This window comes from Pezoporus wallicus, unplaced genomic scaffold, assembly GCF_028554395.1.
Source record: "Pezoporus wallicus isolate ANWC-B61680 ecotype Strahan unplaced genomic scaffold, APGP_CSIRO_Pwel_v1 contig_3487, whole genome shotgun sequence".
NCBI lineage: Eukaryota > Metazoa > Chordata > Aves > Psittaciformes > Psittacidae > Pezoporus > Pezoporus wallicus.
The window spans coordinates 995,140-1,012,865 of NW_026636018.1; the positions used below are offsets into that span (position 1 = coordinate 995,140).

The 17,726-nt window shown below is 39.1% G+C and overlaps 1 protein-coding gene across 11 annotated transcripts in view; it reads right to left on the reverse strand.

Moving 5' to 3' along the window:
* ADCYAP1R1 (ADCYAP receptor type I) overlaps positions 1-17,726 on the reverse strand; it is a 137,937-nt gene that overhangs the window by 42,506 nt on the left and 77,705 nt on the right. For all 11 annotated transcript variants that reach the window (XM_057398930.1, XM_057398934.1, XM_057398941.1 and 8 more), the window contains one exon: positions 15,769-15,876. In XM_057398930.1, the coding sequence (XP_057254913.1) occupies positions 15,769-15,876 (108 nt within the window). The remainder of the gene's footprint in view (positions 1-15,768; positions 15,877-17,726) is intronic.

The window sequence follows — 17,726 nt, forward strand, 5'->3', positions numbered from 1 at the left end:
ATCCCTTCCAAAATAAACTCTTGGGATTATCTCAAACCAAACTCCCACCCACCCTACTAAATAATTAACCTGAACTGCACGCCAGTCAGACTTTCCCGAATCCTCAGGGGAGCACTGGCTCAAACTCGGTGCTGGGCAAGCATAAAGAGCAGCTGCCAAAAGCCACCAGGTGGTGGTGTTGCATCGTGCATGGAGACGAGCCTGACAGCTGCCTTGAAAAACCCCTGCCAGGGGCCCACGACGAGGGAAGAAAATGCTTCCGACTTGACCGCTACGGCAGGTTAAATGTTTACATTAGCTTAGCTCTGTATCCTCTGGAGTAACCACAGGGCTTCAGGTTCTTCTTCTTTAACCCTGAACACATGGTCAAATCTTAACTAGGGACTGGAAAAACAATTCATCAATTTGTACAAGACGGTTTTTATAAAAAGTAAAATCCAATCAAAGACTGATCTTTGATTCTATGGGAAAGGAAAAAGAGAGCACCTAAGGAAACAAAATAGTAAAGGGGGACTTTTGAGTACATTACTGCATAATATGCATTTTATATTTTATACTTACTCAAATACCTTGTTACATAATAAATTTAAATTCATTGATTTCTCTCCCCTAAATAAACCATCTTTTTGATCTTCTAAGATAGAAAACAGTGAATTTAATGTGAAGATGATGGTGTGAGTCTAGAAAACTAAGCTGAAGCCTCAGGCAGGCTGTACTGTGTCTTTGAATTGATATATTCAACATCAAACCTACACATTCAACCCACTAGTTACTTTGGAAGGTTAATACTGAAAGCCATGAACATCCTTGGTCTCCTGGCTTCTCTGCCCAACTGCAGCTCTTTTCAGGGTTTTACATGTGAGAATTCTTGGATGTTTACAAATATTAGGTAAGTCTACTTATTCTAGAGAGAAGTCATCAGTGTTTGGAGTAAATGTTTTCCAGCAAAGATTGTTCAACCTGATGCATCGGACTAAACTACCAGATGCTTCAGAAGCACTATTACTGTGCTCCAGATTCTTGGCAGAATGACAGGGATGCCTCTGCAGAATATTTTGGACAAACCTGTTTGTTAATCAACAGTGGTATAGCTCAGATACAGATGACTATGTTGCTAAAATCTGAATTCAGAATACCAACTTTAGGATATTCTGTGAGAATTTTTAGCTGTGATTAGGCAATTAGAAGATCAAAGAGCAAACCACTATTCTTTTATCACTGTCTTTCATAACCTGCTGCCAGTCAAATCAGTAGGTCATAACTGAACTGCTTCCTTACATGAGGTCACCTCCTCAGTAGCCTGTATCTTGCAACAACCCACAGAAGAAGGCTAAGAAGAAGCTGTGAGAAAAACTCAAAAAACCCCTTCTCTGAATCATAAAAATCCAGTTTTAGTGTATCAGTTGCACAGTGTGGCTTAAATCCTGAAATGTGATATTGCAAACTTTCCAGAATTCCTGTTGGAGAAAGACTGGTCTAATATTACGCAGACTGAAGAACAATGTTCCTGGCACTGTGGCATATGACACTGATGGCTCAGAAAAAAATATCTTTTTTTATCTCTAAATATTTTAAATTTAAATATTTTTTTCCCTATAATCTAAAAAGGAAGAAATATAAATTACCATTATTTCACTTTATATATGGGTGGCAGCTAGTCATACTGATGTTAAAATATTAGACTGTAGTTCATTTTGAATTTTATGATATCTGTATTAAAGGTTAAAACATCATATTAATGTAGTTTTGTGAAGAGGCATTTTATTTTTTTTTAATATACCCAAATTATTACTGCATTTTAACTGTGTTTGGCCATTATGAAGAGATTCATGTTTTTGACAACGTTAATTTTCTGATTGCTGTAGGATGAAACTTGACTTTTATTAGCATGTTTGTCTACATCTGAGTCCTTGCTAATTTGCTGAAGAAAGTTCCAGTACAACCTTTTGCTATACAAGCTTTTAGGCTTGATCCATCAACCTAATTTTCACTAATAAGTTAAGCTACTGGAAAGTCAATTAGATTTACATAGAACATTATGCCCTGAAGTACAGCTAAAAGTCAGAGTTTGTCTAATGAGTGTTGGGATGACATGCACATATACACAATTATATTTCTGTGGGTATGCACATATATATATATATTTATGTATGCAAGCACACAATGAGGGAACATACAGCCACCATCTGGTTTTAAATTCTCACACACTGCTGCTGCCCTTCTCTCTGACACCATATGTTAATGTATCCTGCACCAGAATATGGATGTTTACATGACAGATAACTGTGCCAATGGCTATGTTTGCTCACACGTATGAGAGTGCGATGGAGTTTGCACTCTACTACAGATTTCTAAATACATAGGGAGAAGGCCTGAGCTTGCATATGAGCTGGGCTTGTCAGAAGTCCAGATATGGGCACTCCCTCTTATTTTTCAAACATATACCCTAAAACTGCATTTTTGTGGGTTTTGTTTGTTTGTTTTCACCTGAGTGCCCATCTCACTCTAGAGAGACCTCAGCAAATTTACTCTGCGGTCAATGACATAATGGGCCAAATTGTAGGGCACCTCACTTTCATAAGTCCTCTCATTGCCTTACCTTTAGGACATAAACAACAACAAATTCATGTGTTAGACTTGATTAACAAAGCAAAGACAATTATACAACAGGCTACATGAAATACATTATTATCAAAGAAATGAAAATAAATACACTTTTCATCTGCATTTTGACTGGAAACCCATTTTTCGGGGGTTTAATTAGAGGATTACATTCATGACATACATGAATGACACCTGTGCTCCTCACATGCAGTTAAAATAACAGCACAGCCCAAACTCCAGAAAGATGGACTCAACAACAGTTATTAAACTGTAACTTAGAACACCATTTATTAAATTAATAATTATACGCATTAGTCAATAAACTTCTGTGGAAGCTAATGTTATCCTTGACAAAGGATGGCTTATTCACTATATTGAGAGTGTTATTCACTATTTGACCAGACTGAATAGGCAAGTGTCATGCTTTGGGAAGTAAAGCATACCTTCCATTAGTGCTTTAACTGGCATAATTAATTAGATGTTATTTGCAGTACTACTTAGAGATGCTAGAGAAGGTCCATCAGAATGTTGAACTGTTAATTCCAAAGACAAAACAGAGAAATCAAACACAGAAAATATTTCTTGTTTCTATTTTCTACAGAAAGAGGTGAAAGGGTTTTGGAGGGAAAAGTCAAAGGACTTGCCAATGGCTTCCCACAGTTAGTGGCAGAGACCCAGACCTTCCATCCCCTTTTCTTCCACATTTATCAGACTTTTTAGCTTGGTTTCATTTGCTGAGTCCCAGAAAACATAACTACCTCCTTACTGTCCTCCAACTGATGAGAAATTTGATGCAAGCAATTGTTGCTTCTGATTTAAAGTGAACAGGTCTCACAAAACTAAAGCCAAGAAACAGCCTGTGTATGATGCGCTTCGGAGCTCAGTGCAGCCTTTTAGCTCTTCTGCTTCATGCCAAATCTGTGCTGGCTGCTTTAAGTGTCAGCTGGCATGGCAACTGCTTTATCTCCCATAGGTTTGTTTATCTGAACACAAGTTGCATTTAACCCTTTTGTTCCAGCATTTGTCCCTTATTAGTGTCGGGGGGGGGGGCAGAATCAAAGGCTTCCAAAAACTATCCTATCCTGAAATGACTTGACCACCCTTTTTGCTTATTCCTGTTGCTCCCATCTCAGTATTATGGGCTGTAGGACTGGAGCGGGTAATCCTCCAAATGATTTTATTTTTACATTGAAATCAATGTGCAAAGCCTGCACTGTTATTGCTGTATATTAATTCTGTTCCTTTTGAAAGGGCAGAGACTGGGGCAGAGAGAGGTTATGGAAAACATTTCCTACAATCACTTGTTATCACGCTGTCCAGCTATGTGGATGATGAGCTGATTAAGCAGGAATTCGATTTTTTTTTTCCTGTTTTATACAGCACTGATTAGAAGCTAAACATTCAATTTATAAATAGGAAAAAAATCAGTGAGCTCTCATGCTCGACTCCACGGCATCCACCACATTGTGCCTCTTCCCTCCCTTCCCTATTGCTGCATGCTGCTCTTCTGTACCAGCAATCTGTTCAGCCTCCTGGCAAAGCCACAGTCAAGAACAGCAGTATACTTAGCAGCTTTTCTGGGGCTTTCTGAGCTCCTGACACAGATACTACTTGTATACTGTGCCTGCTGCTTTTAATGCCCTCTGCCCAGTCCTGCAGCTGGGCATGCACACTACCCAACCACCCTGATTCCTTCATTGCAGCTCTTTTTTGAGAGGGGAAAGTGATCCAAAATCAGCTGCTAGTCTTTACAATCTCATTAAACAGGATCTGTAGAAAGTGTCAGCCAGGCAAGGTTATAGAGCACATGGCCTTACAGGTTACCTTTTCCTATGCTAAGTTCTTCCCTTCACTATTTCCAGGTATTTTTGGTCTCTCCAGCCTCATGCTCCATAGAGAATACTTTAAACTACAAATTGAAAGCTGTTAGTTACTTGGCATTTGCTGTATATTGAGACAAAGGGGGGGCACAAAATCACAAAATGGAATATAGAAATCTTTAGAATTAGTAATTTTAAGTAATGTTAAGTTTGATGGCTTTGTAACAGTAGCAATGGAAAATTACTGAGGTGCATGATACATAGAAAAAAAAATAGAGTGCAGCTAGAGAACATACTGAGAATTCTCACAAGATAAATCGTTATAGTTGACATAGTTTTAAGAAAAAAAACTGTCTAGAAGAACAGGACACAGGGATAAGGAGTATCTGGGAACTGCAGGTGTCCAGGATGGGCTACAGTTAAACTAACTGATAAGTAGGAGGATAGGAGGATTATTATGTTTCTGGTGCTAACGAACCAATTAAACTGGTATGAGCATCTCTGAGCATCTGCTTCAAAGGCTGCCAGAAGTGATGAAGATTGTTGAAGGAAGTAAACGACCCTCAGAGACCACCACCACAATTCTGTACGCATTCGAGGAACTCTCTGGAAAATGATGTAATCCATACGTAGCCTCATGAATATGTATGTATGCCCAGTGGCTATAAAAGGACGGCTTGTGTGGCAATGGGGAGACACACGTTAGGAGGAGCTATCCCCCATGTCTCCTGGCGCCGCAATAAAGAATACCTGCTTGTCAGCTTGAAAACTTTGATGGCAAGTTTGTTCCTGGAGTTTTCTCCGAATCAGTATTGCTGTTTGCCTGGTCAAAGGGACTTGTGAACACAATGCTCACAGAGAGACAGTATGAAATTAAATGGTATTGTTCACTGTATTTAGAAAACAAGGAAATTGAGGCAGAGGAAAATTAAGGGTAAGATTAGGAAGCCTGACTCATATGGTAGAACTGGTGCCTAAGGACATCTGAGGAGCTGATCCCATGGGGAAAATTAATCCCTTCCATTTTACTTACTTTAAGACAATTTTTTCTGTATTTTAAATCTCCTCCCATAAAGGGCAAAGAGACTGGCACTTCTAGAGGGTTAACTGTTTTAGACATCTACCACAGGATGTGATAAACTAGCTTCAGCCACTTCTGTTTCCCAGTGGTTTGTGGAAAACATTGAGGTAAAGGCAGAGATGGAAAAAGCCCTTTCTTCCTACATCTCATACTAATCTCAGGGCACATGGTTTCATGACAGAGAAAGGAAGACACAGTGAATCATGAGTAAAGATCACAGAATACCAGTGAGGTCCCATATGAAACTATAAAGGCCATAATACATAGGTCTGGCTGAAACAGGACTGATGTACAGATATGATCAATAACACGTAAGCGGAAATTTTACTTTCCTCTTTTCTTTCTCTTTCCTATCAAAGGAAACTAGCAGTGGACTGAGGTCACCATAGCAACTGCTAAGCATCACCTAAGCATTATGTGTATCCTTATCCTATGAGGCTGGATGTCACAGGAGCATCCATCAGAGTGCAAGAACAACACAAATATGATTGAAGGTTCTTTGACCTTGGAAGAGGCTAGGAGACATACTTCAGGGAAAAGCAAATGCTTTTCAAACAAGAAACATAGAAAATAAGAAACATCCAATGAGATTTGTATCCTGGGCTGCATCAAAAGGAGCATGACCAGTGGGTCAAAGGAGGTGATCCTGCCCCTCTACTCTGCTCTTGTGAGACCTCACCTGGAGTATTGTGTGCAGTTCTGGGGTCCTCAACATAAAAAGGACATGGATCTGTTGGAGCAAGTCCAGAGGAGGGCCACGAGGGTGATCAGGGCACTGGAGCACCTCCTGTATGAAGACAGGCTGAGGAAGCTGGGGCTGTTCAGCCTGGAGAAGAGAAGGTTGTGTGGAGAGCTCACAGCAGCCTTCCATATCTGAAGGGGACATATAAGGACATTGGGGAGGGACTCGTCATTAGGGACAGTAGTGACAGGACATAGGGTAATGGGTTAAAACTTAAACAGGGGAAGTTTAGATTGGATATAAGGAAGAAATTCTTTCCTGTTAGGGTGGTGAGGCACTGGAACGGGTTGCCAAGGGAGGTTGTGAATGCTCCATCCCTGGCAGTGTTCAAGGCCAGGTTGGACGAAACCTTGGGTGAGATTGTTTAGTGTGAGGTGTTCCTGCCCATGGCAGGGGGGCTGGAACTTGATGATCTTGAGGTCCTTTCCAACCCTAACTATTCTATGATTCTATGATTCTGTTATCAGTTATGAAATAAGCCCTAGAGAAGAAAGCATATTAGATCGCTTGCTTAAAGGCAAGAATGAATGTGTGCCCAGCACACCTAAAACCTTGCAACTGAAACTCCTTTCTCTGCTATTTGAGTCAAGAGAATAAAAAAGAATGGAGTAAAGGTTGAAGCATCTGCCCACGCTGCACCTGCACTGATACTTCAATGTATTACCTTTGGATGTTCAAGTGTTCTTCAAACTACTGAGCAGCTCTCAGAATGTCCCACACTTGCATGCTTCCCAGAGAAGCATGATTTTTTTTTATTTTCCAAGGACAAAATAGATTTCAGAACATACTGACAAGGTTCCTGAGCTGCATTATAGCTTTCCCCTGTCCACTGCACTATGTCACCTTGCAAAGGACCAATGAGCTGATCTTTAGCTGAAATGTTCTTGGTTGTGATATATGTTTGTGTTATCAGAGACACGGAGTCTTATATCTTGGTAGGAAAAGTCATAAAATATCCTTTTCCTGTAAAAAACATCTATGAGGCCTTACATACTCAACTGGAAATTTAGATACAGTTAACATTCTTTGATGGCAGTATTTTCCTCCCATTTCCCTCTGCATTGCAGATAGACTTTGTGATGCTGTGACTGAGGAGACATGCTTAATTATAGCTTGTCCTCCTCGCTTTGGAAAAGCTGAAGTAATCCCATGGCTTTACTGCCTGTGGAAAACCGAGGGATGAAAACCAGCAGGAAAAGGCTTGTTATCCCATAGCACTATTAGCCTGGTTATTGGGAAGGCTTATTATTTTTAACATCAACACTTGGTAGGTCTTTTGTGCTCATTCCTTATGTCACAGTTCTTCCTAAGGCTTGCTGAACACTAAGCAACAATAACACATAGGCAATTTGCAGACAGCTTTGAAAGCTGTCCAGAACTTTAGCTGATGTATATATGTTTGTATATATAATACATATAAAGCAGACACCTTTGCATTTAGCTTGCTTTTGAATGCTACATAGGATTTCTTATGAAGTGAAGGATGAAACTAAGGTATGCATTAAGCTCTGATGGCTCCTTATTATTCCCATGATGAAAATGCCATAGGATGGGTCATGTCTGTTTCTCCCCTCGGTTTACATGTAGGATGCTTAAATACCAACCAAGGGTGAGATATACTTGAATGGAAATCAAGACCTTTGCATTGATCTATTGCCTTGCCTACTTGACAGGCAAATGCAATTTCCAATTTCAGTCTGCTGCAATGCTGACCTTAATTTCAGCTAGTAGCAAAGAAAACCCACATCTTCTACTTCAGCAGAAAGTAAGAGCACAATCTTCCAGATACATTTTGTTGTTTAGAAGGCCCCTGATCTTTAACAGTCACCTTGTCTTTTTGTCTATATAAAACAATATACCTCAAAGTAATAGAAATGTTAACTTGCAAATATTTTCAATAGATTTCACCTTGGGAAGAAAATGACTTTATTGTTTTTTCACCCAGTTTGGGAGTATGCACCAGTTTCACAGTGGTATGCCGTCAGTACTTAAAAGACTTTATCAGGACTGTTTCCCCAGAAATTACATAGAAGGGCTTTCTACATATGAACATGTAGTATAACTTCCCCTCTCATTAACTCTTCTCTTGTCATCTTATTCTGATTAGGGATAAGATCTAAACTCGGACAGGAGAAAAGAAGCCACAGATGAGTTCCCAAATCCAATTAACCCTGCATTCACAAATCCTGTTATCCGCCCATGACATATCTAGTACAGAATATATGAGGCTTGGTGTTCTTACAACACAGTACTTGAGTGTTTCAGTGTTTTTAATGGGATCAGTAATAGACTATTTTCAGTAATAGACTATTTTCATTTTCTTGTTCTCAGGGACAATAAAGCTCATTGGCTAAGCACTAAAGTCATAACTTCAAGTGTAGCAGCAAGCCAAATACTTCAGTTCAAAAATGTGAACATAGGATATAATTTACTCTTAAACTCTGTAACACCCAGATACATTCTTTATTCTACTGAATTTTAATTAGGACCCCTTAATCCTGGTATCAACATAGAATGCTTTTTATTTTGGTGAAAATTATGTGTATTTTCTCTGTTTCACATAGTAAACCATGCTTCGTAGTAATGGTCTGTTGAGTGTAGCAGGTAGTGTCCTAGAACTGAGCACAAGATAAACATTCTGAATTGCTGGAAGATTCAGTAAAAGCTAATCATATTTATTATTTGGATTTGTGAATGAAGGTGTTTTTGCAACGTGGAGCATCACAAACTGCCTATTATAATTTGTATTAGTTTTTACTGCAAATCAAAGATCTATAAATATGCTCATTTCTGATCTGGCCATTGGTTCATTGAAGTAATGCACTTTATAGGTTCCAGAATAACTCAGCTGTGCAGGACAAAGAAAGAAAAGCACAGTCTTAGCTTCTGTAGATTTCCACTGCTAGGCAGCCTCACCTTTGTCTGGAAAAAAAAGTGGAAAAGAACAAACCAGAAAATTTTCCATCCAGGAGTGCAGATCACTGTGTTGAGGCCATCTTTAGGTCTTGTTATGTCACACTGAAATGCAACATCATAGCTTAACACATGTTTTTTTTTAACTCCTTTGTAAAGATACCTTAGAATGCTTTAAATATCCCCCTTTCTAGAGTGGTTGTCTCTAGAGGTGGTACTGGAAAGCCACTGGAGAAGGCATAATATACAACAGCAACATCATGGAAGCTACAGCTCCTGATGAAAATAGAACTGAATTAATAGATACCAATGAAAGAAATTAATGTTGAAAAGGAAAAGAAATTAAAAGCCACTGTAAAACCTTAACCTACTAGATTAGAAAAAACTCAGGAACTAATGTTTTTCTCGTGTGGAGTGATTTAAAAAAATACCTTTTTGCTCACAGTCTGCAGGAAATGAAAAATTCTGGTGATCTTGAAGGATCAGAGAAGTGAAATGAAATTTTACAAGGAAGTGTCAGCCACCACATAGCATGCTATTTAACATTAGGCTTTCTGTATGATGTTGCCAGCAGTTCAAATGTTAGTTCTCAGTTCAACTGAAGTGAAGGTTAGAGTGTATTTTCAAATTAAAACCAGCAACAGCTGGTAATTTAAGCTAAATCCATAGTTTGTTTTTGGTTTTTTGCCAAAGCATCTCTCCATGTGACTGTTTTATTTGCTTAATTTTTTTTTTGTAGACTCTCTTTTTTCTTTTTCACTTTTAATGCATATGGAAATCAGACAACCAAGTCAAGGAAGCCAAATTCCTTTCTGAAATTCATAAAACGAACAGCCTCCTCCAGTGACTTAATTAAACTCAAGATAAGCATTTGAGATAGGTCAGATCAAACAGCTACAAGTGCTTATTACTTTCCATCTACTGAACCAGAAATCCATATGATCAGTTCAGACTTACACATATAACTTTTAGACATTTAAAGCCAAGTGAGATAATTAACCCCTACCCCCTCTTTAAGATTAGCATATCATATGGTTTGGCTGCTGTTATACAAGCAGCTATACTTACAGGTGCTTCAGTGCTTCACCAGAAAATCTTTTAAAAGTATAATTTGAAGTTATTCCTACTGTTTTTAAAAATTATTTATGAACATACAAAAATGCTGCTGCATTAAGAATATGCTATTCATAAATATTAATATCAATGCCTAGCCTAGTTATATATTCTAGAAACATAGCAACAGCCAGAAAACACTATAACAATCCATAAATGTGATTAGCCATGTCTTAGAAACATTTTAGTTATCGATTAATCCTTTATTTTAAGAACCATCATAAAATTATTCTTTTTTCATTAAGCCCTCATTGAAACAGATATACTTGTCTAATGAGAATTAGCACCAATCATAGTGAAAACTCCTTCTGATTCACCCAAGAGAGTGATTGTGGATATAGATATTTCCACCTTGGGGTCACTGGTGCAAATCCAGCTGGATCTGTAGAGATTTCAAACTACTCCAGATTAAATGTTTATTTGTTTATCGAATGAATTATGAATCTTGCTTTTGTTCCTACTGAACAGATGTCCAAAACCCCCTCAAACCCATCACTACAAGAGGTAACAGCTGTCCCTTTTGTTAGTGATCCTGTAAGAAGATAAATAAAGCAGTACATATGTTTACACTGGACTGACTACTCCTCCCTTAGGGTCATACTATCACACTGCTACAGGTCAAATCTAAAGTACAGAATGTGAACAGGTCTGTAGTCCCTAGGAAAATAATTTTAAAATGTTATTTTATACACATCCCATTATGAGCTTTTCTTTTTTTTAAAATTCTTTTTCTAAAACTAATTACTTTTTATTAAAAAAAAAAGGATAAAAGTCTTTCCTCTTAACAGGTAGCAGATTAGTTAAACACTGGAACAGACTGTATCAGGTTAACCTCATCTTCAGTGAAGGAGATGGGTTAGCTGACATCAGTGACATCAAGATTGGAGGCAGGCTGGCCTGCAGTGATCACGCACTAGTGGAGCTTGTAGTCCTAAGGGATACGGGTCAGGCAAAGAGTAACATCAGGAGTGGAAAGTCTAGGAAAGCAAAATTCCAGCTCTTCAAGGAATTAGTCAATAGGACTTCCTGTGAAACTGCCATTAGGGACAAGGGAGTAAAAAGTGCTAGCAGATCTTTAAGGAAACTTTCCACAGAGCACAGGAGCTTGTGATCCCAACATAAGAAATCGGGTAAAGGTGGAAAGAGGCTGGCATGTCTGTGTCAAACTAAAGAGCAAGAAGGAAATGGACACACAGTGGAAGCAGGAACAGGTATCCTGGGAAGGGAATAGGGATGCTGCCTGGTTGTGGAGGGATGGGGTCAGAAAGGCGAAGGAACAGCTGGAGCTGAACTTGGCAAGGGATGCAAAGAATAAGAGTTTCTACAGGTATGTCAGCCAGCAAAGGAAGGTCAAAGAAAGTGCACCCCCTTGATGAGCATAACTGGCAAACTTGTAACAATGGAGGAGTGAAAGCCTGTGGTCCTGAACAACATTTTTGCCTCAGTCTTCACTGGCAACCTCTCCTCCCATACCTCTCAAGTGGATGGACTGCAAGACAGAGACTGGAGGAGCAAAGTCCCTCCCACCGTAAGAGATCAGGTTGAAGACCACGTGAGGAGCCACTAGTCTATGGTACCTGATGAGATGCATCCCAGAGTCCTGAGGGAACTGGCTGATGCAGTTGCCAAGCCATTCTCCATGATATTTGACAAGACATGGTGGTCAGGTAAAGTCCCCGGTGACTGGAAAAAGGGCAGTATCACACCCATTTGTAAAAAGACTAGAAAGGAGGACCCTGGGATCTACCAACCTGTCAGCCTCACCTCTGTGTCTGGGAAGATCATGGAACATATCCTCCTAGAAGCTATGTTAAGACACATGGGGGACTGGGAGTTTATTCAACACAGCCAGCAAGGCCTTACCAAGAAAGTCTTGCTTGACCAACCTAGTGTCCTTCTATGGTGGAGTGACTACATAAGTAGACAGGGGAAGAGCTAGATATGTCATCTCTCTGGACTTCTGTAAGGCCTTTGACATGGCTCCCCACAACATCCTTCTCTCTAAATTGGAGAGGTATTTGATGAAAGAACTGCTTGGTGGCTGAGGACTTGGCTGAATGGTCATATCTGGAAGGTAGTGGTCAACAGCTAAATGTCCAGATGGAGGCTGCTGACTAGTGGTGACCCTTAGGGGTCAATACTGGGACCAGTACTTTTCAATATCTTCACCAACGACACAGACAGTGGAATCAAGTGCACTTTCAGTCCAAAATGCCAACTGTATCCTGGGCATTAAAACAAGTGTGGTCATAAGGTTGAAAGAGATGATTGTTCCCCTCTGCTCTGCTCTGGTAGGACGCCACCTAGGGTACTATGTCCAGCTCTGGAGTCCTCAGCACAGGGAAGACATGGCCATGAGGCAGTGGGTCCACAGGAGGGCCACCAAAATGATCAGAGATGAAACACCTCTCCTAAGAGGAAAAGCTGAAAAGAGTTGGGGCTGTTCAGCCTGGAAAAGAGAAGGCTTCAGAGAGACTTTATTGCAGCCTTTCAGCACTTAAAGAGGGCTTTTAAGAAAGATGGGGACAAACTTTTTCAAAGGGTGTGTAGTGATAGGACAAGGGGTAATGGTTTTAGTCTAAGAGACAGTAGATTTAGGCCAGATTTAAGGAAGAATTATTTTACAATGGGAGTGGTGAAACACTGGAATGGATTGCCCATGGAGGTAGTAGATGCTCCATCCCTGGAAACATTTAACGTCAGGATGGACAGGGTTCTGAGCAACTTTATCTAGCTGAAGGTGCCCCTGCTCAATTGCAAGGGGTTGGACTAGATGATTTTTAAAGGTCCCTTGCAACCTACACTATTCTGTGATTCTATGATTTCTCAAGAGCCCTCCTAGCCTTAGTTACTTCAGAAATGACAGCACCAGGGAAAATAAATTTCATCATTAAAAATGAAAAGTTAACATATTTGTGTTGGATATAAATAGAAGCAGCAGAAATATCCTCTGAAATAAAGAATAATTAAAAGGTCTATGGCAGAAGTGTGTTGACAGGTTGGCAAATGAAACATTTCCTGTGCTGTAGATGAACACAACACTTCTCTCCATAGTATCAAACCAGCAATATCTCTGAGCATTGCATCCAAACCAGGCAGAGAGAGAAAAGTGTTATGTAATCATATGTTAGCACAATGCAGCTTGAGGGCATGTAGGGGGTGCAGATTACAAGCCACTGAAAAGGAGGGGTCCTAATAGAAATTTGGCTTATCTTGAGCAACAGGCCTCCTGCAGTTATATCAGAAGATAATAATATATCAGCCATCTGCTGATGCACAATAAATAACAGAAAAGTACTTTGCCTGCAGGCTGAAAGCGTCACTGATAACTAGACAGTGAAAACTTTTGGTTGAGTGCATATCCTGTGCAAAGAGTCACTAGAATTGGTTTGACAATAAGGCTGAATGACAAGTAATCAACAAAAATTGATTATAAGTCATGGAGAACTGAAAAAAAAAATCCCAAACAACCAAAAAAAAAAAACCAACCAAAAAAGAAAAAAACATTTTAAAGAGGGAAGAATATTTCCTTACCCATGTCAGATACAAACCCTACTGGACGCTGATGTCCCGTCTTTTCTATTATCCCTAAACATACATGGCTCAGTAAGTGGCATTTTACACACCGAGTCAATACTGAACTAGTATTAGAGCAGTAAAGATTATGTTTAATTATATTGCCTATAATTAAAGCACATAAAATTACAGGAGTAATTATGTTTTTATACCTGATAATTTAAAGAGGGACTTATCTTTCCCCATTCAAAAATTAGGTGCCTAGTTTGAGTGAACTGCCCTTAGTACTTGCTGGATAAAGAGAGGTAGTATTTCCAAGGTATGATTCACCTTGGGTCTGTTAGAATAACATGAATTGCCTTCTGTGGGTCTCTTACTCTCCACTGATTACAGATGGAGTCTAGAGGACTCATATGGAGAAAAACCTCAAGTTTTACATAAGTCAGTTTAGGTGAGGTGATGATTACCCTTAAATTCCATTTCAAAAGAGCATTTTCACTTGATTTAGTGTCTGGATAGTTCAAATGGATGTATTTAAAGCTGAGGATTTCAGCATTCCTGGAGCTGCGTATGAAACAGTCTCCCACAAATTGTGCTCTGTGTGTGGCAATGCAGAGAAGGTGGATTTTGGATTCAAGACTGTAAATGAATAATTCATTGGTAAAATAATCTTTGGGAAGAAAGGATCCTGGGGGACACTGATTAATTTGTTCCTCAATGAGCAGTGATAATTAAGTGATCTGCAGTAGCCTAGATGGGTACTGGGAGGAGATGGACAAAACTGTTAATTATCAGCAAAGGCTTGTTGTTAGCTAACACTGATGGGAAAACTTAGCCTCCTTCAGTCATTCACCTGTGAAAATAAATTCATGAAACCATGGGAGAAAAAAAAAAAAGAATTTTGAGAGAACATCTGATCATTCCATGTAGCTGCTGGAAACAACTTAAGTTATTTCCTCTGGTCTACACACGGTGTCATTACCTGACATATTTTCATGCATTTCAAAGGTTAAGAAAATTGAGGAAGGACAAGGGGGTTTTAGTATGCAAATAGCAGCTTGCACAGGGATTCTTCCCACTAAAAAGCACTAGGTAATATTAATAATTAGGTAAAATAGTATTACCACTATTAAGGTAGGTTCTCCTTTTAGTAACAACTCATTTGAGAGCAGCAGCTAGGTTGTTATAAGGATTGGAGCTGGAGTCAAATAGGGTTTAGATACCAGGCATGGTGAGCACATGGGACTTTTGGTCCAAGCTTCAAAGGGTAGGAGAAAGAGAGAAAAGAAAACACAAAAACCTACCTGACCATCTGCAGTATTTTTTGCAAGACAAGGGACAAATCTGTTAGGCATCAATACATGCTAGAAGCAGAAACAGCCCAAATTTCTAATCTTTCATTTGCTGATGCCAGCTGCAAGGGGCAGAAGGATGGTGATGTCTCATTTCTGTGCACCAATGCACAGATTTTTTGCATCTCTCCAAGAATCTTTAATTCCCACTGACTCCCAGCATAGGAGCTCCTCATATTGGTCATCTCATGCCTATGTTCTCCTTAGGCATGAACAGAACCAACTCTGAGATTTAGTTACTTTCCAAAATAGGTTTGAATTGTGAGGATTAGTTATCCAATACCCAAGCACAATTTCAGGTCTCACTGATTTCAGTGGAGATGGAAGGGAAGAATATCCCCTTTAGAAATTACCGTTGGTGATATTTTCATGTTGTATTGTCTGTGAAGGCTTTTTTCACATGTTCCTTCCCACCCCTGCACACACACACACACACACACACAGACACACAAGCGTATATGCAAACATCCTGGTTTTCTGCAGTATATTTTTTAACTAAAGCCTAAATACACACCTCTGTAAAGCTTGATTTCCCTCTATAGTGAGTATCTAAGGTGAGGTTTTACACTAATGTTAGCCCTGCAGCTTTACCAGGCAGAGGCAAAGAACAACGAGAAAATACTTTACCATCTTCAGAGATGATAAATCTGAACAGTGCAGGACACTTGACAAAGACTATTTCACCCACACTTGCAGGTTTCCAGCATGTAATATTGTCCCACATTCCTGGGCAACCTATGGAAGGAGGGATAAAATACATTAATAGTGGAAATCCATTGCACTTTATAGTTGGTTCTTTTTTCTATCCATGAAAAAATATGTTTGTTTAGAATGATAAACAGTATCATTTTCTAGTAAGCTTTCGCTGGAACAAAATAATTTTCATTCATAGGAATAGCATAAAACAGTAGTTGAACGGCACAATACTGGACAGACTTTACCCTTATAGGAGATGACATTCCTCAGTCTCAGCTAAATCACTCCAGCATATACCAGAAACAAATTTTCCCTTGAGCATGAAATCTGCTATCCAGTAGTACTGGGTTAAACCTTCTCTTATTTATGGATCACATCTTTGATTTAAATTCTATACATTTCTGCTGGCTGTAATCCTTGTCAAAGTTTGGGTACTGGTACATTTTGGAATTTGACTCAGGGTGATGCCCGGAAACTGAAAAAAAGATTCTGCTTCATCCTACAGCCATTTTTCCTGGGTGTGTGAGGGAAGTTCATCTCTTTCCTGTTTGTTTTCTTAAAAAAAAAAAAAAAATACTGGGAATAGCAATGTGATTCCTTACTAAAGAACTGCTACAACATCATTCACTATCTTTACTGAAGTCTTTGCTCTAGAGAATATAAACTCACAATCTCAGAAGAATGGTTTTAACCTCTAGTGATTACTTGCATAAGCTAAAGACAGAATCGGGCCTTTAAAAACTGTTCCGAGATTTCAGATAATCTTTTTACTTGAGGTAATAAGCTTTGAACTACAAATATGAATGGTAAAGATCCAACTTCCTGTTACATGCATGCTGAAAGAAGAGGTGATGACATTGTGGATGGGAGTTGTTTTCTCTTAGGAAAAATTCATGCCTCGTACTACTGTAAATACAACAAAGGAGCTCAGCTCCTGCTTTATTCTGATCACTGTGTCAGAGTTATGACTGGCTGGAAAGAAGCAAACCCTCTTATAATTCTCTAAACCACCATCTTACTAGCTCATAAATCTAGAAGACTTATCCAAACTTATTCAGTGTACAGAAAAACTCAGAGCAATCTCTCAAATTTCCTAATGCTTACAAAAATGATGTAGTGAAGGAATCTCAAATGGGAACCATCTTCTACCTCAGCAGGAAAAGAAAGAAAAACTAAATCTAAATATCTCCACTACTTATTTGCATTTATTGTTGAGATCAAACACATAATCTTATCAACTGTTAAAAGACCCAAGCTCCATGATTTCCTAAGGGTTTTCTGCTAATATGCTCTCTTTGAATATGTGCCAAGCAAAATAAGATCTTCAGTGAAAGCAGATAGTACTTCAAAGTGTCATACTTTTAGACTGGCAGAAGTACAGTATAATGAGTTATGGGTGTTCAACTTCCAAAAACAATGTGGGCTTTATCAACTTTGGGGATAGTAGCAGATTTGCATCACTGGAGAATGTATGTTCACAGGATTGGAACTGATGCATTTTCTCCATCAGCTTTGGTGGCAGGGAATCAAGTTCTCTCTTTTCTCACAAAAATCTAAACCAACTACTACTAAGTGTGCTGGTTGGGCAGTTCTTGAGTGATACAGTGTTTGAAGAATTGTGTCAGTGTCAAACAATGTTACAATCACAGCATATGATAAGCAGTTGGTGATCTTTCTTACAAATTCAATGATGCAGCATCAGATTATGTAATATTCATCAAAAATCATGCAAACTCCCAACCCTGTTAGGTAAGAAAACCTTCAGCTTTGACAGATCCATAAAGATACAATATTACTGAAAAATGCTCATTCAACCATTGCAAGAGCTGGAAAAAAAAAAAAAAATCTTTAAAATTTCTCCCTCCTCCTCTTTTTTTCACTCCTACGCC